The 20,985-nt window shown below is 35.3% G+C and overlaps 1 protein-coding gene across 1 annotated transcript in view; it reads right to left on the bottom strand.

Annotated features, from left to right (window-relative positions):
• Nucleotides 1-20,985, bottom strand: part of LOC126745301 (titin-like) — a 123,738-nt gene that overhangs the window by 66,679 nt on the left and 36,074 nt on the right. The window contains exon 21 of the mRNA XM_050453076.1: nt 18,977-20,645. Coding sequence (XP_050309033.1) covers nt 18,977-20,645 — 1,669 coding nt within the window. The remainder of the gene's footprint in view (nt 1-18,976; nt 20,646-20,985) is intronic.

Genomic DNA, 20,985 nt, shown 5'->3' with positions numbered 1-20,985 from the left:
TTTACTTTGAGGGGTAAATTGGCATTAAAAAGAGATGCAAATGGTTGAAAAACAACACGCATCTTTTGCAGTTAACGTGATAAGACAGAGAAAGCAGAGTTCTGAAACTTTGCCAACAGTATTGCAATTGTCACTGTTGACAAATATTGAATCACTCTGTACTAAACAACTCTACTTACATCTAGCAGGAGACCATCAGTCCTTTGTACTTTGAGAATATTACCTTTATACCCAAACCTTACTGAAAAAGTGCTGAAATCAAAAGCAACCACGCCTCGAATCACTCTCGAACTCTCTTCGAAGTACTCATAATCGCTCCGAGGGTCACTATAACCTCCTCCCTTTAAGTACATCACCTCCGGAGGTGCCTCCGAATCCTGCCTGGTCGTTTCGTTACTGTACTGACACGAATCATTTAGCTCCTCATTGACTTGTTTGGGAGTGGCTGTGGGAGCTCGCGAGTAACAATGGTCATTATCCTCTTCTGCGGAAGCCATTACGTCTTCGCTATCTGTTGTCGCCGGGGTATATACAGCTTTGGGCCCATTAAGCGTAAATTTATTCAGCTCGATTTTGTCTATAATCGAAAAGGGACCAGAGCCTTCCCTGAGTAACATCGTGTCACCTCCCAGCTCCCTCAAGTGCTGCGGTGTGACCGAGAGGGGTCTAATCGATGTAAACTCCAGTTCGTCTTCAGAAAAATCGAGATTTTCTGTATCTGTGAGGCCCTCATTTCCTTTATGAGGTACTTGAAGTGACACCTCTGGGCTAGCGCCTTTATGATCACTGAATAGAACATCTTCAGTATCTGTTAGTGATGGTTTGCTGTTCTTTAATGCCATAAGTCTGTTTTGATGCGCCAGACTCTTCTCATGCATATATTTAAACTTTGGGGCTCTTTTGCGTCTTTGTTTCCCTTCTAAAATCACTTCTTCAGTGTCTGTCAGTGAATCGATTGGCACTGGACTGTGAATTTTTAATGTCTCGAAGTGCTCCTGAACGTTTATCATGCCTCCTTCAAAATGGGGCATTTCCGGAGTGACGGGTCTTAACGGCTGATCAACGTTTAAAAGCTCCAAAGCGTCTTCTGCCTCTGAAAATGATTCTAGGTCTGTTAAAGCTTCTTCGGCTTGCTCTTCTAAGTCAAGCTCCAGGCTATCCAGAGGTAAGATTCTTACAGTGGGAATAAGCGAGTCGACTTCTTGTATTAAAACGAGATTTCTTGTTGGTTGAGGCAGCTGTATATCATATGGGCCATTGCAAGTGTTGCTATCATCATCTGAGAATTCCTCTTCGTCTGTTAAGAAATGCCTCTGCACTACTGCTATTGGTATTTTTTTGCTGACCGGTTCATCAGGTGAACTGTCAATGTTTTCGCAGTCGGTGAGTGGTTCGTCTGGGGCCAATGGCAATCCCAACCTATTTTTACTTAATTTCATACTCAAATTATCATTCGAAGGACTAAATTTGATGTTAAACGAGTCGGACATTGGAGACTTGATATCAAAATCGTCCTCGTTATCTTGAAATTCATCTTCATCAGTGACTTTTTTTTCAATGTCAGATTCTACTGCGCTATCCTCATCTGCCAGTTCAGTGTATTGCTGGTAATTTTTTATATCGAAGCTCTCTTCTTTTACTTGACCGCATCCCGAAGATATTTCATCTAATTTTTCATCCAGGGCTGCTTCATCTACAAGGACATCCGGACACTCCAGCTCAGAGTCGCCATCGAAGTCCTCCACATCAGTCTGGAAGTTAACATGAAAGTCTGGAGTTCTTAAGCGGGCAGAGCTTCTCCGGGCAACCGGCTGACTTATTGGAAACGGCAAAGGCTCATTTTCCTCATTTTCCGAGTCCAGTGGCACCGTGTTAGACTTCGCCAAGTGTCTCTTAGGCTTCCGCTTTTCTTTTATTATTAATTGCTTTGCTATGCCCTCGTCATCTGTGAAGCAAAGATCTTCAAGATCTGTAGCTGAAGGCTTCCTTTGCAGCCTGTAGCGCTTTCTGCGACTTTTCGGTTTTTTGCCTCTCTCGTCACTCTCTGAGTCTGAGCCCAGTAACTCCACATCTGTTGAGCCACCCAGGTCGTTAGCGTCAATAGTTAAGAATTGAGGTACTGGGTTTAATGAGCTCACCGAGTTATTGCTCTCGTTATCTGAGTAATCGGACGTTGCTTGGGATATCATCAATGAGGCAACGTTGTCTTCGGTTTCATTTTTGATTTGGAAGCGGTTGAGGTCAATGTCGGCCTCACGGGCTGAGTATAAGTCCACGTCACTTTCAGTTTCGTAGTTTTCACTGCCAGTGGCCACCCCTCCATCGCTAGAGTCACCTTCGGAGTGGTAGAAGCTTTTTTGCCTGGTGGCGAATTGAGTTTTGGGGTGGTTTCGCTTGTCTTTGAAGCTTTTTTTGAAGCTCTCCTCAGTTATGGGGGCTTCTAAGTCAAGCTCCGTAAGCTCCAAAGGACTCTCGTGTTTAATGATTTTTACAGAATCCTCATCATCATCATCATCATCAGATCCTTCGAAATCCTCAAGATCAGTGATGGCGCCATCTTCGGGTAGTATAATTTTAAGGGTGTTTTTCTTCTTTAAAAGTGGGCTAGGTGATCTTTCCTCATCTCCGTATAGTTCTTCGATGTCAGTCAGAGCGTCTGAAAAGCTCAGCAGCTGACTATCCTCGTCGTGATTTGGCTCTTCTGCCGTTACGTTTATTCTTGGGATGTCCAGGTTTACAGGCATCTTGTCGGTCTACTGAATAAAATATTTGGTGTATGAGAGATCAGAGTTTATTTGAGAACTTTATCCCAACCTTATGTGTGCCAAGGAGTTTTTTGGAAAAGCTTCAATTTTGCATGGATGTCAGTGGCAGACAACGATGCAGAATTTCAGCTTTGGTTGCCATGAGACTATTTCTAAAAAAGAAATACCTGAAGCTTCATGCAATAACAGAAAATATACAGTGCATTCACGATGAAAGGCACAAATTCATTAAAATTCAGGTGTTTTCTTCTTCTTTTATCTTTCCGACCCGTCGATTAGCATTTTCAATTGTGGGTTTTTTGCAATAAAAAATTTTTCTATACAGGGTACCTTAAGTAGAAACTATGGCGTCAACTTTTTTTTTTTAAATGGAACACCCTTTATATCATGATTTTTTCCAATTCTACGATATATTCTGAACAATTTTTGTATAGCATTGATCATATGCCTAAAGTCAGCGGTTTGTTAAATTTGAGGTAATACACTAATGAAGCATTAAAAAATAAAAATGTATACAATATTTATTGCAACCGATGTTAAATTGCATTTTTGAAGTCGATAACTAACTTCCAGTTGCACATTTTCAATAACCTGCGGATCGATTAGTCTAATTTCTTATTGAATTATTTACTTTAAATCATCAATATTATTTGGAATATTAACATAAACTTTGGATTTCAAAGAGCCCCATGAGAAAAAATTTAATAAGGTTATACTTGGTGACCTCGATGGCTACTCAATCGGTTCTCTTCGTCCAATCCAACTGTTAGGAAAAGTTGCATCAAGAAAATGTTGATGAGAGAGACGGCGATGGCAAAGTGAGGAGGTGCCTCGTCTTATGAAACCATATCTTGTTACTAGGTAGGGTAACTATGCCTAAATCGTACCCCATTCAACTTTCGCGGGTATTAAGTGTAGCAGCGCTCCTATTTGTGGCAATCAAGAACTCACCTACCGCCCCTACTGGCCATCTTACAATTATAAACGGCACGTTGTAAAGTTGTTTAGTCAGTAAATTTTAATAAAGTGATTTCATACACAAATTACTGTTATATTCTGCCCTAATTTGTAAAACTTGGATAAGTTCTATACTTCTTAAAAGTGACGTTATTCAGGAAGTAATTCTTATAAATTATGTTATGATAGGTTATTGTTACCAATAGCGTACACGTGTAAAATATTAAATAGAGTCATAGGCCTAAAACGTATCTCTATCTGTATTCCGATTTCGAACTAGTACAATTTAGGAATATTTTTATTATTTTTTTATAAATTTTCTGATTGGATATTACTGTTTATAATTTATTTTAAAGCACTAAAATACTACTTAAATAAACACAAAACTATTGTTAGATCGAAAAACCTACGGGCTGCCATGGAGGAAGAATTGGTGCAACATATTCTGGAAGATTTACGTCACTTGGCCAACCAACTTGCTGAAAAATATAACTTTTATCATCGATTTAATAAGGAAAAACAATTGGCGGGTTGAAAAATTATAAATTTATGAAAGATCACCCAGAAATCTCCTTAGGAAGACCGACGTCAATGACGCATTGCAAAGGATTCAATAAACAAAAAGTTACGGATTACTTTGTCAAGTATGAAAAAATACTTGATGAGCATAAGTTTATACCCCATCCAATCCTAAATGTTAAGGAAACTGGTTTAAGCAGTGTCCATAAATCATCAAAAAGAGAAAGCAACAAGGGCGCTGTAACAAATGAAGTATTAAATACTGCTTGTGTTTGTTGTATAAATGCCCCCGGATAATTTATACTCCCAATGTTAACTAATAAGAGGCTGATGTGCTAAAAAGAGGAAGTCCACCCTTTACACTTGCTCTGACAGAGGCTGGTTGACAGAGGCTCTACTCACACAAAAAACATTGAAGCCATAAGGATTGCAAGAGAATGTGGAACTATAATATTATCGCTGCCGGCACGTACGACGCACCGACTTCAACCTCTAGACCAGCGTTACTCAAAGTGTGCTCCGCGAAACCTCCGGTAGGGCTCCGCCAGCAGTCATAATAAATGAATGCATGTATTAAAGTGGACCTGTATCTATCTTTTTTTGTATGATTATTAATAAACAATTCACATATAACTGCTTTTGCTTTTAGTTTAGACTTTATGGTTCCGTTAAAAATTTAGTTTTTTAAAAGGGTTCCGTCATGAAAAAAGTTTGAGTAACACTGCTCTAGACAAATCCTTTTTCAAATCTTTTTAATGGAACATCAGAGGCTTGGATGCGCACACATCGAGGTAGCGTTATAAAATAGACAGATATAGACGGAGAGGCAGAGCCAAAAAAAGTCTCTGAATTTATTAAGCCTGGTTTTTTGTCAGGTGATTGTAATCATAATTTTCAATAAAATGCTCTGGTCAGTCAAGCGGATGTTAGAACATGTGCCTCAGGTGCGCGGTCAAACATGTCGTGATCACCGACATAATAAAATCGATTTCTTAAGGCTGAAACTTTATGAACTTTTGTTTTTTTTATATGTACATCAAAATTATGATAGTCAGTCAACGTCCTATAGGGACACAGCTGGTCAGTCAGCAGTGATGTGCATGCGTAACGAGATTTATAAGGGTGCAATTCGTGTATTAAGCTTGACATTTTTTTAGCAACTACTACTGACTATATTATTAATAAATAAAATGGTCAGTCAACGATTCCATAGAACAACGCCCGTCAGTCAGTGGATAAGTAAGTAAATTATTTTTTTTCGCTCTCTGTAGATTTTACACGCGGCAACTCGTCTTTTATTTATAATTTACTTAAAATGAAATAACATTATCATACGACATTTATTTTATTAAGGCACCGTGTCGCAGTTGTTTTTAATAATCCCTAAAATAAAATTGGGATTGGAAATCATCAAAGGATGATCAATGTCACTAAAATGCACGAAAAATTAGGAAATTCTGTCTGCAATGCTCTTCCGGGACTTCATGCTTTGACTGGATGTGATTTCAACCCGGCATTTTACAAGAAAGGCAAAAAAAAGCCTCTGCAGTTATTGATGCAAAGTGAAGATTTTCAAAAAACATTCGCTGACCTTGGACTTGTAGATGAAAGCAACCAAAATAATATATTTAATAAAGATCAAGAATTTCTTTGCCATTTATACGACTTGAAAAAAATTAAATCAATCGACGAGGCAAGATTCGTTATATTTTCAAAGACTTATAAATGTTTTAATACTGCAAACGATTCTTTTAAAATTAAAATAAAAAACGTAGATGGGTCAAGTATGCCACCGTGCCAATCAGAACTAATGCAACAGTTTTTAAGAGGGAGCTTCATTGCAAATATTTGGTGTAATGCTCATCGTCAAATTCCAACAGAGCTATCTCCTACTGATTACGGCTGGAAAATTGTTAATGACAAATATGAGTTTGATAGGTTCAAAGGCGATCAATTACCGGGACTTGTACAGGATGTTATTATTCAACCTTCAGAAGATAATAAAGGTAAACAAAAATTTTTTTACAGGCATAATTTTTTTAAATGTGTTTATTTATTTTTTAGATTCAGAGTCTGATACATCCGAACTTGACGTATCAGATCACGACAGTGATGAGTTTGAAGATTCCGATGAGCAATTATTTGATGATAATAATTATTAAATTATTCCATTTTTGTATAGTTCATGAAATAAAGAAATATGTTATTTAAAAAGTGCCATGTTAAAATAAATAATCGCGCTGAATTTTAATAATATAAATAAAAAAACGAGTTGCCGCGTGAAAACGTCTATAGAGAGCGAAAAAATTTAATTTCTTACCCACTGACTGACGGGCGTTGTTCTATGGAATGGTTGACTGACCGTTTTGGTCAGTAGTCAATAATATGATCAGTAGTAGGTAGTTGCTAAAAAAAATTCAAGCTTAATAAACGAATTGCACTCTTATAAACCTCGCTACGCACATCACAGCTGACTGACCAGCTGTGTCCTCATAGGACGTTGACTGACTATTATAATTTTGATGTACATATAAAAAAACAAAAGTTCATAAAGTTTCAGCCTTAAGAAATCGATGTTATTATGTCGGTGATCACGACATGTTTGACCGCGCACCTGAGGCACATGTTCTAACATCCGCTTGACTGGCCAGAGCATTTTATTGAAAATTATGATTACAATCACCTGACAAAAAACCAGGCTTAATAAATTCAGAGACTTTTTTTGGCTCTGCCTCTTGGACTAATATTGCAGAACTGTTAGGCCTCGCCACGAACTTAATAAATATACCTGGACTGCCAATTCAATGAAAAGTAAATGACCATTACGCCATTTTGCGTGATTGTGTCCTTTCGTTGTTGGTCACTCTGGCAAATTTCAGTTATGCCAATTGTAGGGAAACAAAACAATTAAAGTTTTTGAGAGGTTATGTTTACAAATAGAAAGTTATATTTAGTTAAGAATCTAAGATAGTTGCGTTAGATCCGTGATTTTTCTTGTACTTCTTTAAGAATTTCCTTAAAATTTATGAAAGAAAGTAATCCTCGCCTAAAATGAGATAAAGTTTCAATTAACCTGGGATAGATGCATGCACTTTAAAACATCTGTTTTATTATTCTGATAATTTAGAACCTTATAAATCTAAACTTAAACTTGAATCTTATAAATCCTAATGCGGTGAAAATGATGATCTTCATTTAGTGCATTAATTTATTTAACAAATTCAGTTAAAAACACTTTTATTTTCTTTCTATTTTTAGTATTACGCCTTTTACTTTCCTTCTATGTAGAGTGTTTCCACATTAGTAGGTACAACCATCTATAAAAATCAAAATAGAGATGATTTTGTGAGAGTTTGTAATTAGCAAGAGCTTATACAAACTTGTATAGTAAAAATAAACAACTCTATATATTATTCTATCACAGACAGACAATTGATAATAATTCGGTTTTGAGTGTGAGTGAAGCAAATACGTTTAAATAAGAATGGCGATACATTATCCACGTATTAAATAAGGACGTTTGTCCGTTGTTGTTAAGAACGTCGTATTAAATAAGGAGGTCTGTTGCTGATGATATAACCAATCGCCAAAAACTAGGCAATCCGTAATACTCACACATCAAACGTCAGCGTCGTCAACTTTATTACCATTATTTAATATATTTTTTTTGTTGGCAACACTAAAAATGTTCAGTGTGACCAACATCAAAAGGACACAACCACTATAAAAATGGCGGCCACCAGACAGTGGTCATTTTTGGGTATCGTGGCTATATGCATTAGCACTCCAGGTATATTTATTAAGTTCGTGGGCATCGCATATCCTAGGCCAGGTTCTATGGCTACTGTATTGCACGGATTCAAAGCTTGTGATTTGTAATCAGAGAAGAAGAATATGTTGTAATGGATATCCTAAGTGTGGAAGAGGAAGATAGAAACAATTTGGATCCAATCACAAGTCATCCATCAAGCACTCGTTGAACAACGGAACGTCAATTTAAAAATCCTAAACACGTTGAAGATTCATTAGTGTCTCCATAGATAAAAAAAAACACTATCAAATGATTTACCCCAAGATATAAGATTTGATTTCTTAAAACTGTCTCCGATTCCAAGGATTAAAATTGTACAAAATAGACTTTTGAAAGGTACTACAGTGGCTCAAGTGTTAACTAAAAGTCCATAGAAAAATAACTTAGAAAAAAAATGATGAAAATGAGAAGAAGAAAGTAAAATTAAATCTAAATAAAGAGCCCAAGGGAAAAACAGAATCCGCAAAAAAGTCAAAAGCAATTAGTACAAAAAAAAAGGACAACATCAGAGAGAAAGCAGAGGAAATGAAGAGTGGCACTGCATAATTTACACCGAAAATAGAAAGGAAAGTATGATTCAGTGCACAGTTTGTAAGTTCTGGGTGCATGAACTATGTGCTGGAATTGATAAAGACTATTGAATATCACTGGAACAACTGTAGTGCATAGATCATATAAGTACAATTTAGGGCATCATAGTACGAATTAGGATCAATGCTCCTATTACGTATTTTTTACGTTATTATATGAAACCGAAAATTTGTTTATTAGATTGTAGCATTTTGTTAACAATGAAATAAAGTTTATTTTTATATACCGTTAGGAAAGACACTTTATCGCTATCTGTCCCCATTCTTATAACCCATTCCTGTTAGCGGTGTGGAACTGTCAGCGGCGGCGTCGAGATTTATCGAGTGACAGTCAGTAATCGCGCTCGGTGGTTCCCTGATGTATTGGTTTTTTTGTTGACCGATCCGCATTTTATGTAATAATTGTAAAATACAGTCCATTTTTATTGGTTATTAAAATTTATACGTACTAAAGGATATGTTATAATTTATTGATGGTTTAATTTGTGTTTACTAAAAACTAAAAAATAACATAATCTCCTGGACATATACCTTTTGTAATTTTTTCATTTAAATTATCTCTTCTGCAATAAAATATATCTTAAGGGGTACGATTTAGGCGCGTTTACCCTACGTCAGCCTCTTGTGAATCAGGGAATAAAACAACTAAATCAGGGTAAGTTGAAACTGTAGAAAGTAAAGTCCAGTTCAGGGATCTATTAGAATCTTTGATGTGTCGCAGATGCCGCACTAACTAGTCCGTGCGCCTATGTCGTATTTATTGTCGCATGATATACATTTTAAATGGCAAAATTTTATATTGTTATGAAATCATTTTAAATATACGTAAAACCCCATGTTTTATACTAGTTTTTATTTTTCTTTTGAAAATGTCAATTTTTAGAAAGAAAATAATATCAGAAGAAAATCAAATCAATCAATATCAAAAAATTGACTGCGGACTAAAATACAAGCATAGAGAAATGAATATTAAAAGAGTGTTTGAAAGGTAGCCTAATTTGATCATCGAGTTTTAAAACTTAACCTAAGAAATTTAGTTCGGTTAGACGACATCGAGGGCCAACTTCTGTCATAATTGTCATTAGATTATCGATTTTCTTTCGTTCCTTGCCATCACCCACCTTCGCATCATCGATCGTCGCCATTGCTTATTCCTTTTTATTTGAGCGTCCATTGGGTGTGTTCTTTTGTTTTTTTCTCAACAAAAAATAGTTAAAAATGTAGCTTAAAGTCATTAAAGTGTAATTTCATCATATAGGTAGAAGCTTTTTTGTTGTTTTATTGTGTGGTTTCAGATCCCTAGGATGGGGTAAGTGCAATTTTTTTAATCAAATAGTTTTCACCATGTTGTAGGTCACCTAAAATTGTTGTTTACCATTTTAAAACTGCCCTAATAATGTCATCACCAGGAAAATTAATTTTTAAATGCAAGGCACCCACTTGTTCTAATACATACTATTGTCCTATTGAAGATTCATTCACAAAAATAAAATTTTCTTTAAATTTCCTGAAAGTGACATTATTAGGAGGTCCGAATGGTTTAAAATACTTGGTTTAAGCCCAACCTCAACAAGGTGTTATTTATGTCAAGACCATTTTGATGATATTTCATTTACTAGTACTATACATACTCATTTAAGAAAGTGTGCTTTCCCAATTGCTGGCCCAAGTATTATTCAAAATGCCCCAGTACTGGTTGAGGCACAAGTACCTTGGGAAGATACATTGACTTTATTACCTGCTATTATAATCCAGCAATCTCAATATAATGTTCAGAATGAACATAATTATGCTAGACCACTTTTTACTAGGTCTGACGAAAGGTATCATCAGTGCTTTGCTGCTAGGAAGTACCAAAAGCACAATAAGTGAAACAACTTCCATTCTACCAGGTTACTCAAGGAGGTACCTCACCTCGATAAGATGGGAGTAAGATCCAGGGATTCTCTTTGAATATTTAAGAAAAAGGACCGATGACATCTAGAATTTAGGGTATACATCAGTGTCAACTAATTTTTAATATCATACTCTCCATAAAGAATATTTTAATTACAGGGTTAGTTTTTATATATTACCACGCCCCTAACATTTTTGAGGACCCTCTGTACAAAAAAGTAGGTAGTAAACGTAAAATTTTTAGGGCATATTTTTGAGAAATATAGTTCTTATGTCTATAAATAATTAATTTATAAATTTGATAAATTGTAATTTTTCTATCATATCCTCAAAATGAAAAATGTAAAAAGCAAAATACATACCATGGACAGTGTTGTGCTAAAGCAGCACAAAAACAAATTGTATCAGGATCCCTTTTAAGACAATAAATTATAAACTTATTTTACAATTGACTTAAATTCTACCCCTACCCTTGTTAATTTGTTGATTGAACAGTGAAATTAACATTGTTAGTATCGAGCATTTAATTCTCAAAATAGGACTAAATATATTATACTTAATCTCTAAAATATTGTCTTATATAATTGACCCATTAAATCTTTTTTTGATAGCGTATTGGGCTGTAGAATCTCTTTCACATTCTCTAAAAATCAATGAAAAAGTGCAATTAACAATTTATTTTTTTGAAGGGCCTAAATGCATTAACTTAACAGCTTAAAAGCAAATTTGACGAATTTAATGTCAAAACACTAATAAATTCAATTAAAAAATGTATAAAATAAACTTAAATTACAAACATCACTATTAGCCTCTTCAAAAATTAAATTAAGACACTTGCACTATTTCATAATTTTTTAGAGTTTGTGATCGAGATTCACAGCCTTTACGCTGTTAAAAATTGATTTAATGGGTCAATAATTTTAAATTTCGCGCCATTCTAAAATTTTGAATAGTCTGCCTTTCATTTCTATAACGGATCGGTATTACAGTAGACTATTTTACCGACTGTGACAAATGTCAATTATTTTAGTTCGGTTAGACCGCAACCGTACGCTGCAATCGAGTTTAAGGTAAAGATGGTGCCCACTTGTCACTATGGGATTGAACCCTCTCATACTTTTAATTACTCTATGAATACAAGCATCTTACAAAATATTTTAAATACTTCCAGCACTCACAGACTTTTCACCTCTTTTTAGCCAATCTATTAAACAAAGATAAAACACCTGCGTTCTGGCGATTCCTACTTTAGGCTGTGCAAGTGATTGTGTATCTCTCTCTATCCCACTGATTTTGAGGATTACGGGGCCGTACCCAAATAAATATTTGGGCTGTTTTGTATTACTTTCGACGTGTTTTTAAAGAGATCTTTAAGGATGGGTCTATCGCCTTTAAAATAGTTGTTGGATAGGTCTATCACCTTTAAGAGTTGGGAGGTGGGGTCATGTTTTAGAATTTGGCCTGTATTCGTCTAAAGTTTGCAGTTTTTACTGTGAGGAAGTGTGTTTTTTTTATTTGTATTTGTGGATTTGCTTTGGTATTATACCTAAAGACCTTAAAATGTTTCGACCCTGGGAAAATAGGCAGAAAAATTTGGCAAATGAAGAGGAAAGTGTTTGTGCGGGCTTATGGAGACCATGGGTGCACAAGAAAGACAATAACATTTGTGATGAAAACAATAAGAGTGATCTGGACAGTGATTTAGACTTACATAGTTCTGATAGTTAATTTTCTAGTGTTGAGGAAGCAAAAAGAAGCAAGGGAAGTAGAAGCTACAGAGCAAAATCAAGCAGTTTTAAAACGTAATTGTTTAAGTACAGACGCCAAATAAATTTATCTAAATATCTATAACAATCTAAGGAATGATCCTCAGTTCACAAATGATTGTAGTGCTTTGCAAAAAACAGCGTTTTTAACAGAGGTTCCCTATAGTACAATATGCCTGTAAAAAAAGGGATTAAAGTCAAAATAAAGAGGAAAGATGCGGGACAATCAAAGGGACTTGACACGGATATTGCCAAATTGCTAAGGAAAATTGTGTATTCTAAATACAAAAACAATGAGATTCCGACTATAGAGATGGTTAAGGACACCTTATCGGCAAGGGACAAACATTTCTCAGTCTCAGCCTTGCCGAGATACCTGATAAAACTTGGATTTAAGCTTAAGATGGTTAACAAAAGAGCTGCTGTAATGGAATTGTCAGGTGGTGTATAGAATATTTGAAGAAAATTAAAAAATTTTGGGAGGAAGAAAGATCTATATATTATTTAGCCGAAACATGGTATGATACATTTATGATTGATGTATGATTTCCATTCTCTGGGAAAAAAGTCCCTTTTTTGCCATAGTAAGAAAACCCTATTTTTTATTAATTAAAAAGTTTAAAGTTTAGTTTTTTTCAGATTTCTGCCCCTGTTTGTCCTTCAGCGACATAATAAAGTATATATAATGTAATGCTTTAGTATCCATATGCTGATGTGCGAAATGAAGTTGGAATCCATAGTGGCAACAGAGAAACTGTTTCCTTCCTTATTGGAAGAAACTGCTAAAGAACAAAGGCAAAAAAAAACAGAATTAAAAAATTGTATTAACTCTTTGGGCCAGATTCAAAAGAGTGGTTCAATTTATAAAAGTATTTAGTATCCTCACTGTAGTTTTAGGATCTAGTATACTTAAAATGTAGTGTTTTGTATAAGATTTTTAGCATTTATTTTTATTAATTTTTATCTAATCTCTCCTAATATTTACAATAACTAAATACGGGGCAAACAAATTAATAAATATTACATTCAGGATGTAAAGTGTGTTTTTTTTTATAAGTAAAACTTGTGTCTTTTACACGCATAAGATATAGACAGCTAGATGATTTTTAATGTAAAAATTTATTTTAAAAAATATACTTCCAGTTCTCTAACTACATAATTACTTTTTATCAAAGGAAGTTGGTACTAAATATAATGGTATTTTCATGAGTATATTATTATAATAATATATTGTATGTATTAATTAAAAAAAACAATAATAAAGGACATTGAATATAGCAGCCAAAATCCCCATTAATAATCACCACCAAGTAAAAACAAATCTCAATACCCAAAAAAACGAAATATATAAAAATTGAAGACAAACCAAAACATTTTATCCTTTTGTGTCAAAAAGTAAATATTTAATGCCTTAATCCACAGAATAAATGGGCCTAAGTAATTCGTACCACCTATTCTCTCATCACTTGTTATAAACACCCCACTGATAAAAACTAAACTTATTAAATCAAAATTTTTGGTTAAACTCATTTTACGTACGTAAATCTTATATTTAAGTTAAGTATTTTCTTGCTATCAACTATCCTGAATTTCTAACTTAATAAAACTAAACCCAAAAATCCTGAATAATAAAGTTTTAAATACAAATAAATCTTAAGGCCGGACCTGTGCAACTTTTCACGCTTGAGTGGCTGTGACTGAGATCAGACGTCTAACAAAATAGTACGTGGGCGCATGTAGTCAAATTTTACGAATCAAATGTATAAATTCTTAAAAAAATGCTTAAAACATTTATTTAATTAATGGAATGATTAAATATCGCTTAGAATATAACTTTATGACTCTTAAAATTTTGCGATTTAAACATGCATGCCATGTGATAGCAACACCGGCACGCATATTCCTAAATAATCGTCAATCCGTCCATTCGGGTACAGCCGAAGCGAGACTGCTAAATAACAGACTCTCTGGACAAATAGACCTGCTGCTCATACGTCGGTTATACAGACAACAAACAGGAATAAAATGGTTTTTAACTTTTGCTATAGGTTTAAGTTTATTTAAGGTTTATTAGCAGTTTTTTAAACAAATAATGTAATCACTAAAATACATTCTTCTGCTCAGCACATGAAATACGCATAACACTAATTTTGAAGTAGGAAAATATTTTTGTAGAATTTTTCTTTCATTCAGATCATTATCGGTCATTATTACTGATGGCTCCAATTTAACAGTAATAATAGTAATTAATGCTTCCACAGCTGCCCCAAAAATATTTGATTTTTGAGTGTTGCTAATAACAGTTGCCAATGGACTCCGATTGTGTTACAAAAAAATAGACCTTGTGATCTTGAGTATCCCAGTTTGCAGTGGCATCTACAAATATTATTTCGGACGCCTGTGATATTTTTATGATTTTTAGCTCTTTGCATTAGTTTTGTACTTATAACGACAGCATATTGATTTTCGACTTGTACTATAATATTTTAAAAATAACCCCTTTTTCTGAGGCCAAAATTTCTTCCAGTGTTTGCAACATGTTAGGCCCAGTACGTATTCCATAAAGTTCTTTAAATTTTTTCCTATATATTGGACACATCTTTTTTTGTTGGAAACTCTGCGCTCAAATATTACCTCGTTATATTTAGAATCCAGTTCTGACACTTTTTCCATATAATAATAATGACATGCTGATTTTAGGAATAATAGGAAATCATTTGACTTCAACTGAAATAACATTTACATTCTTATTTTAGTTTTTAAAAATTTATGCCACAATCAAAATTAATAATTTACATAGCAACTAGCAAGTTTATTAGGTGTTTTTTTTATATAACATTATAAAATAGAGCTTACCTTACGTAATTCGAATAATAAAGTGGGTATCATAATAGTATCTTCCTTAAACTATACAGGATGTTACAAATTAGGGTATATGCACGGGGATCTTGCAAACTGTAAGAGATGCGAGGTAGATTAAATTAGGGCAAAGTTGCGCGAATATATGCCCCATAAAACGCACTTTAAAAAAATTTTAAAATTCTGAATACTTCCGGCAATAATTGAAGAAAACTGAATTTTCGTAAAATCGTTTTTACTGTTTTCTGAGCTTATTTAAAAAGATATTTAAAAATTAATGACACTTTCCCATTTCCACTTTTTATTGTCTACAAGTGAAACTGCATTTTATTGGGTATTAATCTGCGCAACTTTGCCCTAACTTAATCGACCATGTATCTCTTACGGTTTACGAGATCCCCATGCATACACCCGAATTTTTAACACCCTGTATAATAGAAAACACCTTAATGATATCAATAATAATGGAACATGAAATATTTAATGGCTTTAACTACATCATAAAAATGTTAAAAAAAATCAATCATCAATTATTATAATTAGCATATCATGTATAAAGGGACCCTATACCTAGACATATAACCAAACAGAAAATTAAGAGCAAATTAACTTAAAATATTGCTTATCACCTTGTAAAAAAAGTAATACCGTCGTCAATACCTAATTCTTTCATGATGTGGTCAAGTGTATTCATTCGCTGACGTAATAAAAATGGGGTTATGCTGAATATGATTTAAACGGAAATTTTGACGATGGTGGTCAAACTTTAAGCCTGTTTAGTAATTTGTCAGCAGTTTAAAAAAATCAAAAGGGAATTGATTTTTTTGTAATTTTTATAAGAAAACCACATATAAGTTAAGGCCTCAATTTATAATTTATTAGGACTATGGACAATAAACTCCATTCAGTTGCCTTCATTTCTTAAAATTATGTTGTTTTAAACTCACAAAAAGAATAACCTAAAAAAAAAACAAAATTATGTTTCAAGCTTGAAAAATATTTACAAAAAGTCATGACTACATTTTCATCTGACGTCATTATTTTTGATCTAAATAATTGTAGTCGGGCGTGGTCAAGACCTAGTCACTGATTTAAATTCGCCTTAAATTTATAATATTTTGCCGCAATAGCCTTCGGTAGGTATTTGCTGAACCTATTACTTATTATTGTAAAAGGAAAATGCCCTAAATCACATAATGCATAACTAATTTTATAGGTTATTATTTACTACTTCTTTTTTTGCATAAATTTTTAATGTATAGGAAGTATCAGTACACAACCGACTATCCAGACGCAGGTCGCCCCGATAATCGGTTGTTTAGGTTATTCAGGTCGGAATAATTCCAGAATTGCCGAATGGATAGATTGACGGTTATTTAGGAATATGCCACCGGCACACGGACTATTCGCGGCACATCAAACATTCTAATAGATCTCTAAACTGAACTATACAAATAGCGCTCTTGTATACGCACCCCGTTTCCTAAACCAATCATCACGAGTATTTCAATTCTTTCTTTCTCAGATAAATGCATTTTATTAAAAAATTATGCGTGCAATGACAACTAATATGACAATTACACGCACAAATGCATGACAAACCGTTATCAAGCAGGTTCTAAGATTGGAAACTGTTCGACAATAATAATGTCTACTTACTTTCTAAGAAATCACTTAATAAAAATAATGTTTGCGTCATAGTTTCTACTTGAGACACCCTGTAACTAAAGTTTTCATTGCAAAGGACGCATTGAATTATATCGAGAACAAATTAAGGAGGTTAGTTGCAATAAATGTTTATGTTTTAATTTTATATGTTGCGTTAGTCTGTTACGTCAAATTTGAGAAACTATTGACTTTAGGCATATGGTTCACTGTACAAAAAGTATTCAGTATATATCATAGAATTGTAAAAATAATACATAGGGTGTTCTATTTAAAAAAATTAATGTTGACACAATAGTTGCTGCTTGAGGCACACTGTATAGAATTGTTTTTGAAAAAACGCGCAAGTGATAATAGTAATCGATGTGTCCAAAAAATAAAAGAAGGAAAAAATACCTGAATGTTAAGTGAATTTGATCTATTCATCGTGAATGCACTCTATATGCTTAAGAACTAGATGTAATGCTAAAAAAGCTTCTCTAATCTACCTAACAGGGAATAATACCTCTTTGCGTGGGTCTATTCGAGAAGCCATGCTGTACGAAGTCGTCGGTAAGTCAGTAGGCGATTTTGCAGTGTTACCTTGTGTCGTATCTCCTTCCTTCCGTTTTTCCTCATCGTATCCAAACTTGTATTTATACCGAGGCGGAGATACAACTTCAACGCTTAATATTGGTGACAACCTCTCCTCAAGTTGCCTATTCGTTTGATCGTCACCCGGTTTCTTTTCTTCGTCGTGTGAAGAGCATGTTATCAAGTCAGATATCCTATGGGCATTCTCCAAAGATTTCCTGTGCCAAGGTGACGTGGGTGATACCGATTTTATTTTACCGTTAGCTTCGGAACTGACTTCGTGGTCACTTGGACTGCTTGGCAGCGCTACCGATTCCGATAAGCTCGAGTCAGTGGTATCGATCAAAGAGATTTCGGTTTCAGTTTTCAGCAATGAGGCCACCCGGCGAATGTTCTCGTATGGTTGTCTGTAAATGACTTCGATTGATCCAGAATGGTTTTCGGTTCGTGTGAATACTTCGGAAGTGATCTTGGAGCCGCCGTTGGCACTCCTCACCCTTATAGGGCTTCCCGGTAAGGATGTTGGACTGTTGGCGGTTTTGTGCTCGTCGTCGGACAGATCTTGAGAGGTAGAGATGACGGATTGGCTTCGGATCCGATCCGAGAACTGGACGGTTTTTTCGGATTCGAACTTTTGTTGTTGGTGGGACGGGGAGTGTTTTCTGATATGTTCGCTTAGGATTGTGCGTTTTAGTTTGGTCGGTGATGGACTGGCTTTACGGAGCTCCGCTATAACCGTATAGTCTGTTTTGAAGTATTTGTTGTCTTGTTCAGGTGTTTTGTTCGAGTCGGAGGGAGAGGAGGACTTTTTTATTGGTCGTGCTGTTTTTTTAGAAGTTTCACTTTTGTATGCTACGTGAGGCTTAGACGCTTCTGTCATAGTCATTTTGCTGGTACTTTTCACTTTTTTGTTAAAATTGTCCGTTTCTTTTTTATCTTTGCCTTTCATGTCTCTGGATACAGTTGACATCATATATCCATGCATTCTGTTGTCATATTTCCTTGGAGATGATGGGGTGCGAGCATATTCGTAATAATTAGTTTTTCTTTTCAAATAGGAATGTTTTCTTACTGGTGACTCTTTGCTGGTGGTGCTGTCTGTGCTGGATAAAGCAGTCTTCTGACTGACCTTGGGTATAGTGGATTTCTTGATCGTCGACAGCTCAGGGGATCTTGTGGACCTCTTCTTAAGAACCTTTTCCTTAGTTTCACCAGAGAGTTTACGTTCGTCATCAGAACTGACGTCAGCATCACTTCCTGCTTTTAAAGATCTCACCCTATTAGTTGTTTTTGGGCTGCTAGGCTTTGATGGGGAACTCTTTCCTTTTCTCTCCGCACTAGGAACAATGACCTCCAAAATACTCCCTCTCATTGTCACATTGGAACCTGAATATTTGTAAGATTTTGTTTTTGTTAAAGAACGTGATTGGTGTTGCGACTTCTTTGGGGTTGATGCTTCACGCTCGGACTCTGAAGAGTATGTCTCCATGTCAGTTTCAGAAACTAGTCTAGCGCTACTGGTGACTATTTGCTTTGAGGTGCGACTAAGCGTTGAAAATTCGGATTTTTTAATACCTGAGCTGATTGTTTCCTTCTTCTGCTTTATTGGAGAAGAGGTCTCAGACGTACGTCTGATGGTTGAGAGTAATGATTTACCTGTTTCAGTATGTTTAGTGCTGTTTGTCTTCAAGTCTGGTTTACAGGTTTTGGATGTAGCAGTAATGGTAGTGGTGGGTATTTTGCTTCTCTTTGTTTCCACTTTTGATACGGATGTCCTAGCCGGACTTGTACTGATACTGCTACTACTGGTGATCTTTTCGCATTGACGAGATTCCCAAGTCATTGATTTAAGTTGAGTCTTTTGTTTAGTTTTTTTGTCATATTTTTTACTCGTTTGTTCTGTAGGTCTGGTTACGTCAGTCGCTTTAGGTACAGTACTTTGCTGATATTCTTTAAATTTCTCATTTGAACTTCTTTTATGAGCTTTATGAGATTTTAAAATGGGACTTGCTGCAATACCTCTAGTTTCCAGTTTTTGAATTGATTTTCCAGATAGTGTTGAATCAACGACTTGAGAGGTGCGACCTTCAACTTTGTAAGGTGGTTTTTCATTGATTAACGAATTAGAACTAGTTCCAGATCTTCTATTAACTTCTTTCCTACTGGACAATTTTTCAGTGAGTTTTATAGATTTAGAAATCGAACCCTTTTGACTTGATTCATCAAGGTTTGCATTTACTGACGATTTGTCAACATTTCTAGGTTTTGGAGATTTCCCGATAAGACGCTTACTCGGTTCGTCAACAGTTTCATTTATTGACAAGTTCCCAAGACCACTGAGCTTAAAAACAACATTATTATAAGTTTTGGTTCCTTCAATCTTTTCAACTATTGGCAAATGGTCAACATTGGTAGGTAAATAAACAGGAGTAGGCTCTGGCGATTTAAAAACAGGACTCTTGCTAACATCTTTTATATCAATAACCTTATCAATGGGCGTAGGCTCTGGAGATTTAGATCCAGGACTCTTAGGAACATCCTTTAAAACAATGACCTTTTCAATGGGAGTAGGCTCTGGAGATTTAGATACAGGACTCTTGGGAACATCTTTAACATCAATGACCTTATCGATGGGAGTAGGCTCTGTAGATTTAGATACAGGACTCTTGGGAACATCTTTAAAATCAATGACCTGTTCAATAGGAGTAGGCTCTGGGGTTTTAGATACAGGACTCTTGGGAACATCCTTTAAATCAATGACCTTATCGATAGGTGTAGGCTCTGGAGATTTAGATACAGGACTCTTGGGAACATCTTTAACATCAATGACCTTTTCAATGGGAGTAGGCTCTGGAGATTTAGATACAGGACTCTTGGGAACATCTTTTAAATCAGTGACTTTATCGATAGGTGTAGGCTCTGGAGATTTAGATACAGCACTCTTGGGAACATCTTTAACATCAATGACCTTTTCAATGGGAGCAGGCTCTGGAGATTTAGATACAGGACTCTTGGGAACATCTTTAACATCAGTGACCTTATCGATAGGTGCAGGCTCTGGAGATTTAGATACAGGACTCTTGGGAACATCTTTAACATCAATGACCTTTTCAATGGGAGTAGGCTCTGGAGATTTAGATACAGGACTCTTGGGAACATCCTTTAAATCAATGACCTTTTCAATGGGAGCAGGCTCTGGAGATTTAGATACAGGACTCTTGGGAACATCTTTAACATCAATGACCTTTTCAATGGGAGTAGGCTCTGGAGATTTAGATACAGGACTCTTGGGAACATCTTTAACATCACTGACCTTTTCAGTGGGAGTAGGCTCTGGAGATTTAGATACAGGACTTTTGGGAATATCTTTAACATCAATGACCTTTTCAATGGGAGTAGGCTCTGGAGATTGAAATACAGGACTCTTGGGAACATCTTTAACATCAATGACCTTATCAATGGGAGTGGGCTCTGAAGATTTAGATACAGGACTCTTGGAAACATCTTTAACATCAGTGACCTTACCGATGGGAGTAGGCTCTGGAGATTTAGATACAGGACTCTTGGAAACATCTTTAACATCA

Source organism: Anthonomus grandis, chromosome 1 (assembly GCF_022605725.1).
Source record: "Anthonomus grandis grandis chromosome 1, icAntGran1.3, whole genome shotgun sequence".
Taxonomy (NCBI): Eukaryota; Metazoa; Arthropoda; class Insecta; order Coleoptera; family Curculionidae; genus Anthonomus; species Anthonomus grandis.
The sequence above is the reverse complement of the archived record's forward strand: the minus strand, read 5'-3'. Positions and strand labels throughout refer to the sequence as shown.